Here is an 18,393-nt window from a genome sequence, read left to right on the forward strand (position 1 = left end):
CCACCATATCAACTTCGAAAATGCTTCTAGCCGCATTCTCAAGTTTGCCACGGTATGCATGGATCTCAGAAAGAACAATGGCTCTCGCCTGATATTAACGAAAAGAGTAACGCATTACGGGTCTTGTTGCTCTGTGCCTGGATTTGCTTTGCTAATCCTATCAATCTGCGACGCTTGCCGCTTGAAACCGTTACCTAAAGAATACCTCTAGGCAATTTGCTACAGATTTTTCTGTTTACTATACACGGTTTCTTGACTCAAGGCCAAGCTAGCCACTCCCTTCAACCCCCATCGTTTTCAATTTCATCTCGGTCGAGAATGAATTCCGACCGAATCGGACCAACAAAGGTACAACGCCCGACGCTTATGGATTCTCACCTCGTCTCACCACGTCCAGCTTCTCGCTTTGTTGCCTTTTTAACTTCTCAGCTCTTGTTTCGCTTAGAATTTGACAGGGGCCAAGGTTTGGTTCCTCTATCTAATTCAACCAATCGGTGCTCCACGTGTGTTTACTTTCCACAAGGCCCTCCACTGCCTTGTCACGACTTTTGTATTGTGCAATGCCTCACTTTAAAAGGTTTACCAATCCTTTACCTCATAGGATTGTTGTAGACGATACCGTAGCGCTGAGTAATTCCTCAGTCAGTGGGCCGGTGGGCTATCAGAGTGTTCCACGTCGAGAAACATTTGCGGTGCAGGCCCAAGTAGCCTAAGCGCATGTCTCGGTATGTAATTGGAAGAGCAGAGACAGAGTGCATCATCATAAGACATTGGCGGTTCTACGATGTTCTCTTGTAGTTGCTACATGTGATATGGAGTTAGGACATGTGCCGAAGATGCTTCGACATGATTCACATTCCAATCTCTCAGAATTGCCTGACGAGAGAGATGCCTGGCCAGCGTCTGGACCTCATGTGAAAGGTTGAAAACTATTACACCATGTTCTCATGTGCAGTGACTCTAACGGCGTGCCAACGTGTCGTGTCGTGTCGCCGTCTCAACAAACATCCAGTTCATAAGGGTTCACAACAACACCCTACGCTGTCTCCCAAGACAAACAAGGCTCCCGTAAGCCCGGAGTGTCATCTAAATCTTCAACCCGTGTTTGTTAAAATGGATATCAAAATTAATTGCGGCACCCGACAGAAATAGATCCCTCAACGGCCGTAGCCTTCGAATCCAGTAACCATGAACCTTCAGCAGCCAGTAACACAGCTCTCGGAGAGAAATGCATCGAGCGTCAATAAGCGAAATGCCCATACTATTGGTGTATCTGCTCAACTTTGTCCTGTTTTCATCAATCTACATTCCAGGCATGTCACTCGGGACGGCCTCATGTTTTAGCTTGGCCGCCACCACGATCGTTTATCGTGGAACATAGAGCGCCATGTACTCGGTGGCTTCACGCCGTGAATGTGACAAGATCAAATATCGATAATTGTGAATACCATTGTGAAAAACGAAGGTTGGTTAGTGTGGCTAGCTACCAGATAGTACCACGAACAGGAAACACAAGTCCAGTTAACGGACATTGACTATCGTGTAATGCTTCTTCAGGCTTCAAAGTTTCAACACTTCTCAGACCCTTCTAGATTCTTTCCTGTAGGTCCTAAGACAGCTGTGGTCTCTCCCTCAATGTCTCGCACACATCCGCGGACTCGCGTATTCCTGTATCGCTAGGCAGTGGATGCGGTTAATAAGTGGACGGGTAGCATCGTGATGATCGACTCGGCACTTGTCATTGACTGCATCGCATGGTTCCATTGTCACTCTAGAAAAACATGTGTGCGTGTTCTAGAATGCTCTGATGGGTTTACCCACATGTCTAAGTACCGATACAGAGCTCAACTTCAGTGCCGAAGCCTAGCATTGTCTCAACTAGAACGTGAACTGATAGAAGGTGATCTTGGATGGCTTCGAGATCCTGTGGTTTAACTCCAATGGGTTCAAGTTTGCAAAATCTTACGATATTCATTGTGCACTTCAGACATCCCAGTTGCTGAGATGTGGTATGAGTCAGTGGTTCTCTCTCTCGTCCAGGGAATTTGGGAACTTCGATCTCGATCCCACAGTAATAATAATATTAGACGAGCTTAGGATAGGCTCAAGGTGAATGTGGGAGATTTCCGATTAATTATCTTGGACTCCTTAAGGCTCCAATGTGAATTTCTGTTAGACTTGCGCTGCCTGCCTAATATAATCGGCGATGTTGCATGCTATTCGTGCCTAGAAATCGTCACAAGACAGTCTGGTCTGACATAAGATTCGATGAAGCAATCACTCGGTTAGAAGACAACGCATTGACAATCCAATTGTGCATATTCAAACTCGTCATCATGATTTTCATTCTTGTCTAATGTTTTCTGCGGTACGGCATCGAGCGCCATCCTGATATTACTCCAAGCAATCTACCAAGCAGTAATATCCTCAACTTCAGCTTCTCCAAATGTGCTCGACTTGGTGATTTGTCCAACACTGGCCTCCTCAGGTGCTTCGCCATCCTTAAACATGATATCAGGCAAGACCTCCTTGAAAAATGAGAGAACATAGTTGTTGACCTGCTCAAACTGCAACAAAAATGCATCGTGACCCTCAGGACTCTCGATTCGCTCGAGGCGTGCATTAGGTACGTGCTGTGCGATCTCCTCTTGCTCAGCAAAAGTGAAGAGGCCATCGCTCTCAATTCCCAAAACAAGCGTGGGTTGTTGGATCATAGCTAGTGCATCTGCAATGGTGTCTGCTCGGTTGCGTGACACGTCATGCGTGTCCAACTTACGAGTCATGGCAATGTAGCAGTTGCTGTCGAATCGCGTAACGAACTTACGTCCCTGGTATCGTAGATACGACTGGGCAGAGAAATAGTGTGACTGAGGCATCTCTCCTCCAGTGAGACTGCTATTGGTAGGTCCATGGAATTGGGGATCCGCCACGCTGTCGGGCAGAGCAGGTGACTCAGCACTTGAGGCTGCATCAGTTGTGCTGTTCTGACGAGATATCGATGTACGCTTTACAACATGGCCATCGTTGTGAATATGGAAGTGTGCCTCTGAGGGAGTTGAGGGGCGAGGTCGACCTCCAATGGTTTGGACCTTGGATGGGTCAGGGATGTTGCGTCCAAATCTGGACTCGAAAGAGTTACGACTTCGATATGTGAGCAGAGCAGACATACGAGCCGCACCCAGACCAGTGGAAGGGGGGTCATCGAAGGAATAATATCCATCGTCGTACTTGGGGTCGGCGTAGATGCTCTGTCGTTGAGCCTCACCCCAGCTGATACCCCAGGCGCTGTGTCTGCTTGAGGTCGCGATAGGGACGATGCATCGGATATAGTCCTTGCCAAAGTATGCCCACTCAAGCACAAACATGCCACCAAGAGAACCTCCAACAACAGCAGCAAGTTGCTTCACGCCTAGATCATCAAGGATGAGCTTGTGAAGGCTGTCAATAGTTAGCCATTGTTTCTTGTTCAAGCGAACATGAACGCAGGTGTCGAGATTATAGGAATCTGAACTCACTTGACATCATCTCGAATTGTGGTGAGAGGGAACTCGGGTCCATATCGACCCTTGCTTGGATCATTATCCTTGGCAGTTACTGGGCTTGCAGTGCCATAAGGACTGCCAAGACTGTTCATACAAACAATAAAGAATCTGGAAGTGTCAAAAGCTCGACCAGGACCTCCAAGTAGAGGACCCCACCAGTCGCCCACATCGGCACTTCCAGTGAGAGCATGGCAGATTACCATGGCATTATTGCCCTCTTCATTGAGTTTGCCGCGAGTTGTATAAGCAACCGGTAGGTTATAGAGTGTAACTCCGGACTCGAGAGTGAATTCTGGAACAATCGCTATCTGCTGCTCAGGAATGAGGGCAGAGAACGGGTTCTCAGGCTGTGATTGCGTTCTTTCTTACAGGTATTCAGTCATCGGTCTTCTATAATAATGAGGGGAGAAGGGCATGAAAGGGATGAAGGAAGAGGGAGATGCTGAAGGAAGCATGCAATGATAAAGGTAAATACTGACCATAATGTTGACGAGAATCGCCGTTTAGAGTAGTGTTTTCAGCCATAGTCACAGCTGGCATGATCGTATGAGGTTGTCGAAGTCTCTCCACGATGTCTGCACTGATGTACTTGTGAGAGGTTATACAGAAAGATCGGACCGGGGTCGCTCCAGGTCTTAAAGTTTGATATTGAAGTCGCTCAATCTCAGAGTGACTCGACCCGATAAAAATTGGGACCTTTCGGGTATAGATATGTTAGTCAATAGTGCTTTGAAACTCAATTATCCCAAAAGAAGTGATTCTATGAGTTTTTAGGTGAAAAAACCTGGGCCTTGCTATGGCGTAATTCTGGCTGGTCTCCATGAATGCCATGACTCAGCCAATTGAGATGCTTTCTTTGATGCACGATTTGGCCGGCAACGGAGGCTGCGGCGATCACGTGCCGACGTGAGCCTGGGGAACGGTACGGCAATATCAAATTGATAGTTTCCAGGCTCAAATCAGGTACAATAAGATGATTTTCCATTACCTAACTCAATTTAGATGTTCAGGCTCGTCATGTCTATTGTCAAACTAAACCGCGTGTCATTCAATAAGTATCAAACTCAGAATGTAAGTGCCATTCAATCCTGAAACCCATAAGATGAATCCCAATAGATCGGTACGTACCATCGAGTCCGCTGGAGGTGGTTTGTGCGGGCGCTGTGCCTGCCACTGGCCGACTGGCCTCCAGTGGTTGGCAGCCTCGTTTCCCCAGTAAAGGATAAGGCTGCCAATACGTCGTGACATGTAATTCCATCCGTGCTTTTGCTTTGTTGGAGCTTCTTTGCTTTATTCCTTTCTTTCTCAAACCCATCGCGACTGGGCTCACCCAACGCAAACAACCAATCGCACACGTATCTTGCTTCTTTCTATCAGGTCAGAAGATAATTGCGCACTCTTGTACTACTACCAACTTCTTTTCTTTCAGTCTTTCCCTTGTCAGCTTTGTCGCGACTATTACCTTCCCCACCCAAACTCCTTGTCGTCAAAAGTCAGTCTTTCTTCATCCGCGCCGCAGCCTTGATAGCAACAAATGCTGCTCCCTCCGCTATTTTAGAAACTTTCAACTCATTTTTTCTCTTCCAGACCTTGACATCCATAATATCCGACATCGCAACATCACCACGATACCATCTAATGAGATAATCATCGCTTTCGGTTACGACTTCATTATCACGAGTTATGCCTCCGGGTAAACGAAAGAGAAGTGATCGCCATTCCGTTGAAGGCGGCCGATCTTCTCCTCATCGACCCGGTGATACCGCACTTGGACAACACGACCGCGACGATAACATGGCTCGTGGTCGCGGCAGAGGGCCTAGAGGTCCCGGTCGACGCGATTCATCTCAAGGTCAAAACCGAGGACCCCCGAATCATCAACAGAACCCTTCATCAACGCAACGACGACCCAGCTCTTCTCATACACCACAGCCACCGGCACCACCTCCCCCTGCGCCAGTGATAAAAAGACCTACTTATGCACCGCCTCCGCTGTTGCGGCCGCCCTCTCCGGTCCGTTCTAACTATCGCTATAATAATCTTACGGACGAGAAGATTAGCGCTTGGGCTGAGAGTGGTCGGAATGCAATCATTCAGCATGGAAAGCAGTCGCGGGAAGATGTTGACATCACGGAGCTATCAAGCTTGTTCCAAGAGTTCGTGCACGCAGTTGTCGAAGCTCGATTACCACCAGCCGATGCAGGTGCCTGCGTCAAGGAAATTCTTGGTGACGAAACGACGGAGATTATTAAGGATTCATACGCGTTCGCTCCCCACACTCTATTTCTTGACTCCTTGTCCATAGTCATGGATAACGAGCCCGCCATTTACAGGCCGACTCTTCGCGAATTCGTCCTGACATCTGGCGTATCGTCTAACCTAATGCGACAGGTGCTCGAAGCTGAAGTCTTGCAGCGGATAGGACTTATCAGAGATAACTTTGTCAAACTAGGTATCAAACAAGCAACAAACCTTCTATACCGACAAGCCAACTACAACCTGCTTCGCGAGGAGACGGAAGGATATTCAAAGCTCATTACGGAACTTTTCACAACTAGCAGTGTGACTCCCCCTCCTCCCGAAATGGCAGAACAGACCTTCGAACGAATCAAGGCTCTTATCGGTACCTTCGATCTTGACGTCGGCAGGGTATTGGACGTAACCCTCGACGTTGCAGCTGCTGTTCTCATCAAGCAGTTCAAATTCTTCGTCAAATTTCTACGCGTTAGCTCCTGGTGGCCTCGATCTCATCTCAAATTCAGTGCCGCAGTCTATGTTGGTGGTTTACCCTTGTGGGCAACCCCAGACTACTCGCAGTGGACAACGACGGAAGACGATGAGAAGCTCTTGGAGGGGAAGAAGCGAGTTCGAGATATTGCTTTCTGGGATCGAGCTCGGGAAGTTCACATGGAGGCTTTCTTTGAGCTTGGTGGTCGACAAGTCGCCGACTCCGACTCGCAACAACTTACCATCACCAACGGTGCCAAGGGCGATGATGCTGCCGCTGATATTGAAAGGCAGTGGGTGCAGGAAACCAAAACCCTCCCACCCCCTGGCAACAGAACGGCTGCACAACTACTCGGCTTCAAGTTGCGTTTCTACAACTCCGATGCTCGCGACCAGACAGACGTACTCCCCGCCAATCTTTTATACTTAGCTGCTCTTCTTGTCAAGATTGGATTTATCTCCTTGACCGACCTATACCCGCATCTTTCGCCAGCTGATGAAGACATGGAAACAGTCAAAGAAAAGGAGATGAAGAGGATCGAGGAGGAAGAACGATCTTCTCGCGGTGGTCCGATGAATGCCCTTCTCATGGCTGGTGTCCTGCCCCAAGGCGACGATGATAACCCCAATAGCTCGAATCTGCCTAGACGAGAACTTCCCAAGAAGGTTGAAGCAGAAACGAAGGAGGCTGCCACAGAGACTGCAGACAACAAGCCAAAACTGCCAGAACCGTTGGAACAAAAGGTGGCATTGCTCACCCAACTATTGACCATAGGAGCTATTCCCGAATCGCTATTCATTCTTGGTCGCTTCCCATGGATCCCAGAGGTCTTCCCCGAGGTCCTCGAAAGGATTCATCGCATTCTTCATCATTGCGTTGACAAGGTCTTCCGCGACAGCCGACCTGTCGTGGTCGGCGAGACTGGATGTCCAACCAAATTTGTTCCGGATTTCGATCAGTCCGGGCTTCCCAAAGGCAGTGTTCGGTTGAGCAGATTAACAACCCGCAAGTCTCTAAGGTGGCCATTCCCGGATAAAGTCGACACCAACGAATCGCAAAATTATCGATACTACTGGGACGAGTGGGCTGACAACATCCCTGTTTGTCAGACCGTGGATGATATCTTCACTCTCTGCGGGACACTGCTCAACATTTCTGGTGTCAATATTGGCAAGGACGAGGCTCTGTTGACCAAATTGGCCAGAATTGGAGCGAAGAGTCTTGCTGAGGACAAATCAGAGCACAATCTTACCCGATGGCACGATCTACTTCGACGACTGCTGATGCCAGCTTTGAGTCATACCAAGGCCAACGCTTCAGCTGTCAACGCAATTTGGGAGCTCTTAAGGCATTATCCCATGACTACTCGCTACTCCATGTACGCCGAATGGTTTGAGGGACAGATTTCTCGGTTGCCCGCTATGAAGGCAGCTTTTGCAAAGGCCACGTCGGAAACCAGGGGCACCATGAAGCGAGTTTCTCTCACAAACTTGAGTGAAATGGCTAAGCAACTCGCCAAAACCAGTTACTCATCTCCTGGTATCGTTTTCAGGGTTGCTTTCGAGCAATTGGAGTCCTATCCAAACCTGATCGACGCTTTTGTGGAGTGCGCCAAGTACTTTACAGACCTCTCCTACGATGTGCTTGTATGGTCCTTGATGAGCTCTCTTGGCAAATCAAGGAGTCGCACTCAAGCTGAACACGCTCTTACTACCAGCAAATGGCTACAGGCCTTGTCAAGATTCTCTGGCAGAGTCTTTCGACGATACACAGTTCTTAACGCCACGCCAGTCTTGCAATATGTCAATCATCAGCTCATTCAGGGCAACTCCACCGACCTCATCATTCTAAAAGAGCTCATCACCTCGATGGGTGGTATTGTTGACTCGGTTGATTTCACTGACCTTCAAATCTTATCCATGGCTGGAGGTGAATACCTGCGACGCCATACTCTAATTCGCGGCCAGGATAAGCGATTCGAGAACATCAAGAGTTCAAAGCGTCTCATCCAAGCCTTGACGGAGTCCAAGCTTGCCGCGCAGTTACTCATTAACCTGGCACAGTACCGACAAGCAGCTCCCTTTCAGGTGCCGGAAGACGAAGCCCACATTAAATATCTATCCTCGATGATTGACGATTCGCATCGCATTTTGATTCAATACCTCGACCTGCTCTGGAGCAACATGGACCCATCGACCTTCGACGACCTCGTTCCCTCGATTCCTGAACTCATCCATTCGTACGGCCTCGACCCTAGTCTGGCTTTTCTGATTGGCAGGGCCAGCCTTTCTCATCGCATGCATCCGTGGAAACAGAAGAAGGTTGACGAGGCGAAGGAAAAGGCTCAGGTCACGCAATCTACAGACAAAGAAGGCGATGTTTCAATGTCTGATACACCTGCTGCATCCGGTGGCAACGAAACACCCAGCCAAGAGGCAGTGCAGGCTGAAGAACAGGCTGGTGCTCAAAACTCACCAGCACCGAACCCCGCAACTAATTCACAACAATCACAGAAGTCGGAAGATTCCTCTCTTGCCAAGTCAACATTACAGCCCATTGTGGATGCCATTCAAGATACTGTCCGTCCTGAGATCTGGCAGAAGATTACCCCAGAGCTCTATGCGAACTTCTGGGCTCTTCAGCTAGGTGACCTCTATTGTCCAGACAAAATCTATAGACAGGAGAAAGATCGCCTCAGAGCTGAAGAGGTCGCTATCTCACGAGATCGAAGCGACATGTCAAGGCGTGGACAAGAGCGCAAAGTGGAAAAACGAAAGGAGCTTATGCAGCTCCAGATCGGGCTTTCAGAAGAAAATAGTGAACATCTTCTGCGCCAGGCGAAATGGAAAATTTACCTGAACAAGCAGTTCCAAACGTCTTTCCCAGAACCTCGAGCCAAGCCAGATACCATATCCGATATTTTACTCGAGCAATGCTTCATCCCTCGCATGCTTCTCTCCAAGGCTGATGCTGAGTATACATACAAGTTTATCAAGGCACTGCACGAAGGTAATGCCCCAGGCTTCCAGTTGATGTCACTCTACGGCCGTCTGTTCAACGCCAACCGCCTGAGGGCCCTTATTTTCACATCTACAGTCATGGAGGCCGAGTATCTCGGTCGCTTTCTGAAGCTTATTCTCGAAGATCTATCGCGTTGGCACAAGAACGCGACGGTTCCCAATGAAAAGGACAAGTCAAGAGACCAGCCAAGATTGGGTGTGTATGAGAAGGAGGCCAAGGGACCACCCGATCAGCCCCGCCTTGGGTTCGCTCTGACTTTTGACGACAATGACAAGCCACTGACCTTTGTTGAACACGAACAATTCCGTGACTTGCTCTTCCGCTGGCACAAGAACCTCAATAGCGCTCTGCGTTCTTGTTTGGAGGGTACAGAATGGATGCATATTCGAAATGCCATCACAGTTCTGAAGGCGGTCCTCGATTTCTTCCCAGCTATCGACTTTATGGCTACAAAGTTTTCAAGCCTTCTCCAAACTATCACCAAGCAAGAGAGTGCTGCCAAACCTTCTCCTGATAGCGAGGTTGGCGGACGTGTCGATCTGTCAGTCGCTGCTCAGGGTGCCATGTCAGAACTTCAGAGGAGGAAATCCAAATGGGTTATGGTTCAGGCTTTCCGCCCTGGTGGTGTAAGTGCTACGATATTAGAGTTAGGGACATTGCTGACCCTTAATAGGCTGGCGCTGCCCAGAACGAAGCAGACAAGACGACCAATTTGCGTGCAACTGCGCCGGAATTCAAGCCCGGTCCCAGCAAGTAAGTAGATATCTCTGACAAGGATTGATCAAGTCTAACAGAACTAGGCAATCAAGAGGGAAGCAAACGACTGCTGAGGAGGAAGACGGAGAGGTCAAGGATGGCAAAGACCTCAAGAATTCCGCGACAGATCCGACGAAGCCCACAGGCCCGGCGAAGGACTTGCTCCCAGCCAAGCCAGGATCGTCTCGGGATTCGAAACGCGACCATACACCATCTGGTCCCCGCGCCTCCAATAATAATTCTGGAGCCGGTGCTGGCGCGAAGCACGACTCTCGACCTAACACGCTTCCGGAACGGCCACCTCATACCCTCCCCAGTCGACCTGATGTGCCTATTCCCGCGCACTACACTCCCGAAAGATTTAACCAATCCCGCGGACATGAGCGTCGTGATGGTAAAGAGCCCAGAGACGCACGCTCTAGGGATTCTCGTGAGCCCAGGGAACCTCGCGATGCTCGAGATCAGCGTGAGCCTAGAGAACCTCGTGAATCCCGGGATCAGCGCGATTCTCGAAATTTTGATCCTGCTCGTCCCGATCGTTCACGCGACTTCTCTGAGCGACGAACGCAAGATCACGGCCGGGAATCATCTCGAACTGACGGATCAAGTCGTCGTGGCGAACATGAGCGAGACCGAACTAGAGATTCTAAGAGCGGTAGAGGTCACGATCATGGTCGCTTGAACGAAACGCCTGCCTCAGCCCCTACAGCACCCGCTGCAGCTGTCGAGGCACCTGAGCCACATATCAACCCCGAGCGAGCTGCGCTGTTTGCTCAAGACAACGAACGGGCTCGTGCACCGGACTCTGACCGGGCTAGTAGAGGTCGTAAGAACGCTCCCGTGGAGCCAATGGATACGATCAATCCGGAGAGGGCAGCCCTGATGGGTAACAGAGACAACACACCTTCACGCGCCCCTCGGAACGAGCCACGAGACCACAACGCTCGCGTTCAATCTCCTCGACGAGGAGGTCGGTATGGGCATGAGAGTGGTCAGCCAGAAGGTGGACGTGAAGACCGACATGATCGCAACTATCCTGTGGAACACCGGCCTTCTTCTGGAAGAGATCCTCGGGAGCGATCGCCATACCGCGGCGATAGACCAATGGACCGTGAGGCTGAGCGAGTTTCTGCACCTAAGGGTCGCGATGCTTCTAGTTTTCATGGAACTCCTTCTCGAGTTCCTGAGCCTGAGCACAAGCCACCCCATCAAGATGATTCTTATGGACGTCTCAACTCGATACAGAATGTCACTGAGATCCCTTACGGACCAAGAGCCCGTGGACGAGGCTCAAATAGAGGTCATGGTGGACCTCAAGGGCTGCCGGGTCGACTTGACGGCAGGTTTGCTGGTGCGGAAGGCGAACGGCCTCCCACTCCGGATCGACCTCCACCAACTGGCCCGGCGGCGTCAGGCAGAGGAAGACGTGGATTCGAGCAGAATAACGGCCCTGTCACGCCTTCAGGCACGCCCAGCGGCCCTCAAAACCGGATGAGAAACGCCGGCCCCAGCCAGGGTCTGCCTTCTCCTGCATCCACTAATGCTACACCTTCAGGGGTCCATCCAGAGCGTCTAGCACAAATCGGTGCCCAAGTCGGTACAGTCCCTCCGCCTCCTCCTGGACCGCCACCAACTCATCCTCATGGTCATAATCATGGTCACAATCGCCAGTCAATGCCTGGAACTAACACTCCCGACCGAGGTCCTGGCCCTGGACAACGACAAACACCTGGCAGCTACGCAGGATCACCAGCTGGCGAGCCTAATGTACCCACCGGTCCAGCCTCCTCAAACGAGCGTGTTCGCAACGGTGGTGGGCGGAGACAGCTCGCAGGCATCAACAGCACCCTGCAACAAGCGCAGGCCAATATGCCGGATGTGAGCCGAAGCAACAGCGGAAGAAGTCGTCATTCACGCCAAACCCTTGGCAATTCTGATGCTCAAGTCTTGACTGGGGGTTCTCCCACTGCTACACCAGCTCAAGAACGGCAAGATCCTATCAGGAACGAATCGTCAAGCCGGGCGCCCGCCAATGGGGAGGAAAGCTCAGGTCGTAGCGAGCATGACCGAAGTCGCCGTGGTGACCGTGAGAGTAGGTCCAGCCGCGCTTCACGTCGAGGAAGTCGTGAACGAGAGCGGGATCGTAGTCCAGGCCGAGAACGTGAGGGCAAGGAACATCGTGAATATCGGGACCGTCGATCAGGAGCTGGCGAAGGTGGCAGAGAAGAGAGGGAATCTAGGAGATCTAACAGGGATCAAAGCGGTGCTCCACGAGAGCCTATGGGCCCTCCTCCAGCAGGTGGTAGAGACCTTGTTCAAGGTCGTGAAGGGCGACACAGAGGTGATGGTCAAAGTGGCCGAAGTGGTGAAGATTGGGGAGGAGGCGGTAGAGGAGGCGGTCGTGGAGGACAGCGTGATGGAGGGCTGCGACCTGAAGATCGCCGCGATGGGCGAGAGGATCGTGGACGAAAGAGAAGAAGCGAAGAAGGAGTTGGAAGTTTATCGAGTGATCGTGAGAAGAGGCCCCGACGATGAAAGACATAAATTGAATGAAGCAAGGAAGTCGGCATGTTTTTGAGTACGAGAGAACGAAAAGACAGAGAAAAGAAAAAGAAGAAAACGAGTTTGGTCATGGATATACAATAACGATACGACCCGCAGAAGAGGACTTCGGACACGACCAAGGAGTCTGATCAGGAACGAACGGATGGACAACAGACGAGTCGCATTTCCAGGGCGTTTATCATGACTTTTGTCACATTATGCTCCTTTTCGACCTTTGCATTATCAGTACACATCTCCTTTTACTACTACTACAATTATTACTGCTTTTACACAAATGCACACATGCTCCTTGGAGACTTCACTTGGTCTCAACAACATATCATATTGAATCAGTCGGTTTCAGCAATGCTTCGAAATAAAGAGTTACATCAGACTCTTGTGTCTATTAGAATTGGCTTTGGGGGGTCAGGTGTTTTAGTTGCAAGGCGTTCAGGGAGTGCAGATACCCTTTGGGCAGCGAATTTGCTTGCCTGTTTCAGTGATACAAACTAGAGTAAAAAGACTTTGGGAGTCAGGTTTCTAGAAAGAGGCCCTGTAAAGTATTGTAGGATTCTTGCATTAGGGGGGATAAAACGGTTCAGGCAGTTAAGCCTATCGAATAGTATCAGGCTAGAAGATATTCAGATTATACGCACTCTTCTTACTCAGTGCCGTGTACTCTACTGTAGTTTGACATGTCAAGCGAAGATATAACTCTACGTTCCGAGTGCCATCACTCAACACTGACAGCTATAACTGAGACTCAGATTTGCTTGTTCTACGATCGTAGGCCATGTCTGACAACTTCAGCTTCTATCTCGATCTGGCCTTGGAAGACAGAGCAATAGCCCATAGTTCTCATCTCGTTTAGTTAGTCCTTCAATACCGGGTAACCAACGTGTATAATTTCACATACATATCAGATCATTCACTCAGCCTATAACCATCAGAGTAATTTCATCTTGACCAAGTTACTACATCAACGTCCCAACTTCACAATTATATTGTGTCGATCTCAGTCTTAACGTCATAGCCAACCACGCACAGAACAACACATTCACATTTCAAGGTGTGTCAGAAACGCGCACCGGGTTCGGAACAGTCAGCGATTGATTGATAGAAATCGAGACAGGGTGGACACAGACCGAAAGCGTGTACTGTACCTACTTTATGTACTGTACTTTGTTTCGTCATTCAGACTCTGCCTTGATTTTTGGTGTTTCTGTCCCTGACGATCTTATCTCTTTGACTCAGTGAAATGCCCTAGTGAAACGCATCCGGACGCCACAGTATCCACGTCAGATGCAGGGGCATGATGAGGAATTGATCAACGGGGGGTAAATTGGATAATCCTCATTTGAATATGCATATTCTTTTCATCTGACAAAATTTTTATTTGCTGTTAGTGATATTTGTTCAGCCACGCTGACGATTGTAATTTAGAGAGCTAGCTAGGGTACACAATGCTGTGGGGTATCGATTCCATGAGTGAGGGGTGAGACGTCAGTCTCAGATGGGAAAGCTTGACAATAACCAACGACCGGGCTTTGAGGTGTCTGGTGTATCAAGACATGAGGCCTTAGTCCCAGGCGAGGGCTTGAGCACAGCCAATAATCGGCTTGGGCTTATGCCCGCTTCTTCCTATATGACTTGTTCCATCGAAGAATGGCATCAATGAACTTCTTGCCGGGAAAATCGATGATGACGATTCCAGTCCTGGTGGTGTCTTCGTTGTCTTCAAAATCTTTAATCCATTGGCCAGTCATGTCGTTCATGCCAGTGACAGTTCGGTTCATAGGTCCAGCCGCAGCCTCGATGGGCAAGACACCGACAGAGGCTGAAATATGTGCCAAATAGAGGACTTTGTTGTCGAGAGCTGCTGTTGCGGCGAGTTCGAGAGCATCGCGGATCGCAGTCCACTTCTCCGACAGATGGTAGATATCAGGAATGATCCATTTATCTTCTAGAATCATTTGATGGCCTTCCCACTTCACACCATATGGCCCTCCTCGCCAAGCTGGGAAGTTCTGAAGAACAAAGATCTTGGAGCGAAGACTACCAAGAGTTGGCAGAGGTTCGGAAGCGCTGTAGTTGTACAGTCGATCTCCGAGTGGGTATTTGTTGAAGGCGGCTTCGAATGACAGAGTGTTGTTGTCTCCAATGCCGTTACCTTCCTGCTTGAGGCGCATGATGATCGTCTCAGAAGGGTTCCTATCCAGGAAGTCGTTCATATAGCCAACCACATCCTCGAAGCTGAAGCCGGTGTAGCCATTAGCATGGTAAATATGCAACTCGTCATCACGCACACGAGCGCGGATGTCGAAGTAACGAATACCTGCCTCCAGCTGGGTAGTCAGGTTCCAGTTCTGACACTGCAGGACCTCTGTTCCTATCTCGTAGGTCATTGTGTCATGTGTGCCCGGTATACTAAGGCTCGAAAGGAATACATCGTCGGGAATCTCGGCCATCCAGGTCGGGTTGTGAGCCAAGTCAGCATCGAAGCTGTAAGCACTCGAATAACCACGGTAGCAATTCCCATACACCATACAAGGTGCGATGGAGAGAAGGAGATAGATGATACACATAATGAAGAATGCAACACCTCCTAGTATCATAGGAAGACGTCGAGTTCGATTCACAGGAGTCGAGAGACTCCGAAAGCCTGATATCGCGACCATATCGACAGGCTGAGTGCGGTCGAAGCCGGAGGGGCCGGAAGGGACCTTTCGGTCAACTAGTCACATCGGCAGGTAAATCGAAGTTATTATAGAGAGCTCCAGGCTCAGTTATTCAGTCGCGGGTATTGAAGCAGCGTTGTGAGGCTTAGTATGCAGATATCGATGTTTGTTGTGAATGTTGATATTGTATTGGCAAGGCTGATGATGCGTATCTCAAGGATCAGAGACGCATCCGACTTAGGCGATGACATAGAGCTAGGGAGCTTGGGCCATCCTGCGGTGCCACCTGCGAGAGCTGAAGACCGTGAGTGGTCAGCTTTAAAGCGCTATTGTTACAACTTTCCCCAGACAAGACATGACAAAGCATTGTGAGATATGTCTACCCTAGATCAGCATCCCATCTGAAGATTGCACCCATAATTTCATCTGTTCACAAGAGCCACATCTCATCAAGTAATCATAATAGAGATTTCGTGGCAAGCCGGACCTATGTAGTCAAAAGTCTCGATTGGGTTCGTCCATAAAAGGTTTGTTTTGCGGCTCTGCCCCATTACCTCGACTAAGATCTCGACCGAGTGTTTCACTTCGATTAGCTTTGCGTTCACGAAAAACTCAAAGCTATAGTGGGAAGGCCATGACGCTCGAAAGACGACGAACACGCATGTCAAAAACAGAAGCAGACCCAACAAGTAAGTTAGACTACTCGACCGAGCTTATATGTTTAAAAACTGCTCCATCGTCGTCGTGGAAAGCTGGAGGATCTCTCCCACATGCCGTGTATTTAGCTCTGAGATGTACTAATCAATTATATCTAAAGAGTCATAGACTACAGAACGGTTACGTGTACTGCACATTGGAAAAGCTGGGAGTAGAGACACAACATCAACATACAGCTGAATATCATTACAGACAAAGCTCCACGATGCTGCAGTTTGCAAAATGCTCCGGAACATGAGGGCGGAAAAACTAAAAAAATTGAGCCTCTACACCCTCACGACGCAACTTACATCGACCGACTGCAGCTGGTGGCGGGCGGCTTGCAGATTGCGGACCCTGAAGTGGCATTCTCCTGGCGATGCGGCGCAGCTAAACACGCAATAGCGACAGTGGTTGAGCTTGTGATTTGCCTGTGACAGCCTCTTCCCTCAACATGAAGGAATCATGTATTCTCACTGAAGCATCATAGAGGGGAAAACAGTACATGCAGAGGGGGTTGTACAGTACGTCAAGGTTCGTCGGCTAAGTAAAGACAGACAGTGATGCTTTGTAACACAACCTAGAGCCGAGAAGTCACTACAGTACATTGACAGAAGGACCAGGCTATTGGCATGTGCGAACATGTCAGAGTTTAGTAAAGTTATACAACGGAGCCTCAACTACACAAGACAACGTGATACAGACCAGTCATGATGGTAGTGGTCAGAGGAACATGTCGGATGTGGCGGCCAAGATATTTATGGTGACAGCCTCGGTTTACGGCTCGATGATGCCGATACATTTTCACGAGACACAATACGGACTACAGTACAGTAACAGAGAATCGTGACAATACCCCCACGCATATCATCGCTTGCGTGACTCTCCAAGCACACAGCCGATAATTTGGTTGGGAATAGCGTCACAGATTGAGACATTACGAAGCATCCATCTTTGCCACGCCCGTGTTCAGGTCAGGTCAGTTCTGACAAGCAAAGGGTTCTCGAGAAATACGATACAGCATGTAAGAAATCGGAAGCGCTAGCTACGCTATTGGACAATTGGACACAAGCGCGTCAAAGAGGGTGTACTGGTCTGCAGAGATGGGGTAGCAGTCACAGTACTTGGCGGCAGTTGGAGTTCGTGTTGGGCTTGATGGTGGGTGTTGAAGTCGGATACTGAGAATGTGAGTGAGATTCAAAGGTGGTGTAGGTACAAGACACCCATAGCATAGGTAGTACATGATCATAATGCCTCTTCAGATGAGAGTGTGACGAGGTTATTGGACCGCCAGTGACATACAAAATTAAAGGCGATGGTTCCTGGATAATAACTGATCGAAATATTACCCAAGTGCCAAGTTTTTGATCATCATTATCGATAATAAGAGGCTGCGACTATAAGTGCATATACAAAAAACGCCCCGGATTTTAGAACAAGAGGCTCACAAACTCCAGCCATTTCTAAGCTTCACCACCATATCGTGCATATCGTGCCATTTTCCACACAGAAAAAGACCGAACCGTAGCAACGTCGTCTCAAGATAGACTAGACGGACCTCTTAGCGTGTGAGCATACCAAGGCTACCTTAGGTATCAATCGACTTTTGTTCTAAAAGATACGTATTCTCGAGTTGGTTTACGTGTTCAGCTGGACAAGGCAATGGATGGATTCTCTGAAAGTTAAACCCTCAAGCTAATAACCTTGAATCAGCTAGACTAGGTAGACACACAGGAGGGAGAACTGGAGCTACTGAGTAGATTGTTGCCTGGTCAGAAAATTAATGGTGAGTTAGATCTCCAGTCACACGACAACAGCGAATCTCTGTATCATTGACGTCGAATAGTGAAAGGGAGACTTGCTTCCGCGTATTGTATTGTTCAGTCTTGTTGACCATGGCAAAAATATTTAAAATTGTCAAGGGTTATGATCTGATGGATTGATTATACGAGAGCGGGGAGACGGGTCAATGCTCGTGTTATTGCAAGGGCAAGTTTCTGCGTCAAAGATAAACGTTCATTCCTGACACATGATTGACTTGGAATCAACATGGAAACGATTCAGATAAGGATAAAGAAAGAGAAAAAGGCTTGTTCTGTTTCTCTATGGAGTAAGTAAACCGATCGCGATCGCTCGCTCGCTCGCTATCATGCGGGAATCTCTAAGAACATGGCCGAACGGTTTCGCGCATGTTATTTCATGTTTCTTTCCAACCTTATCCCACTTACAACCTTGTCATGTCCATTATAATCCATGCTCCCTCTCTCCCTTCCGCGGGCCGGCTCCAAAATGACTGAAACCATGAGTCCCACGGAGCAGGGATATTGAGATTTTGGTTATGGTCTGTGGACTGTGGAGCAGCCAGAGATATTGCGAGATATTCACTGGTTTTGATGCCGATCAAACATCTCAGGCCTCTAGAGGTCTT

At 49.1% G+C, this 18,393-nt stretch overlaps 4 protein-coding genes across 4 annotated transcripts; 2 read left to right on the top strand and 2 right to left on the bottom strand.

Moving 5' to 3' along the window:
• Positions 1 to 2,299: 2,299 nt before the first annotated feature.
• Positions 2,300 to 4,790, bottom strand: FOBCDRAFT_187542 (Alpha/Beta hydrolase protein; the record flags this gene model as incomplete). Its single annotated transcript, XM_031188785.3, has 4 exons — positions 2,300 to 3,438; positions 3,516 to 3,906; positions 4,022 to 4,238; positions 4,671 to 4,790. 4 exons carry the CDS (start codon positions 4,788 to 4,790, stop codon positions 2,409 to 2,411), a joined length of 1,758 nt encoding a protein of 585 aa, XP_031036050.3. The 3' UTR covers positions 2,300 to 2,408.
• A 435-nt stretch (positions 4,791 to 5,225) lies between these two features.
• Positions 5,226 to 12,687, top strand: FOBCDRAFT_296929 (transcription factor/nuclear export subunit protein 2-domain-containing protein; the record flags this gene model as incomplete). The annotated part of the gene is made up of 3 exons (XM_031188781.3): positions 5,226 to 9,917; positions 9,965 to 10,044; positions 10,092 to 12,687. 3 exons carry the CDS (start codon positions 5,226 to 5,228, stop codon positions 12,580 to 12,582), a joined length of 7,263 nt encoding a protein of 2,420 aa, XP_031036046.2. The 3' UTR covers positions 12,583 to 12,687.
• Positions 12,688 to 13,244, top strand: FOBCDRAFT_47127 (uncharacterized protein). Its single transcript, XM_059612207.1, has one exon. The coding sequence runs from the start codon at positions 12,793 to 12,795 to the stop codon at positions 13,102 to 13,104; it is 312 nt and encodes a 103-aa protein (XP_059467751.1). The 5' UTR covers positions 12,688 to 12,792; the 3' UTR covers positions 13,105 to 13,244.
• Positions 13,245 to 13,922: 678 nt separating this feature from the next.
• On the bottom strand, positions 13,923 to 15,464 carry FOBCDRAFT_229100 (PLC-like phosphodiesterase). Its single transcript, XM_031188780.3, has one exon. It carries the CDS (start codon positions 15,267 to 15,269, stop codon positions 14,217 to 14,219), a length of 1,053 nt encoding a protein of 350 aa, XP_031036045.2. The 5' UTR covers positions 15,270 to 15,464; the 3' UTR covers positions 13,923 to 14,216.
• Positions 15,465 to 18,393: the final 2,929 nt, after the last annotated feature.

Source organism: Fusarium oxysporum, chromosome VIII (assembly GCF_013085055.1).
Source record: "Fusarium oxysporum Fo47 chromosome VIII, complete sequence".
Lineage (NCBI taxonomy): Eukaryota > Fungi > Ascomycota > Sordariomycetes > Hypocreales > Nectriaceae > Fusarium > Fusarium oxysporum.

What these genes read in the sequence shown, in the direction of transcription:
- FOBCDRAFT_47127 (XM_059612207.1), top strand. Translation starts at nt 12,793, where the DNA reads ATGACTTTTGTCACATTATGCTCCTTTTCGACCTTTGCATTATCAGTA.
- FOBCDRAFT_229100 (XM_031188780.3), bottom strand. Translation starts at nt 15,269, where the DNA reads ATGGTCGCGATATCAGGCTTTCGGAGTCTCTCGACTCCTGTGAATCGA.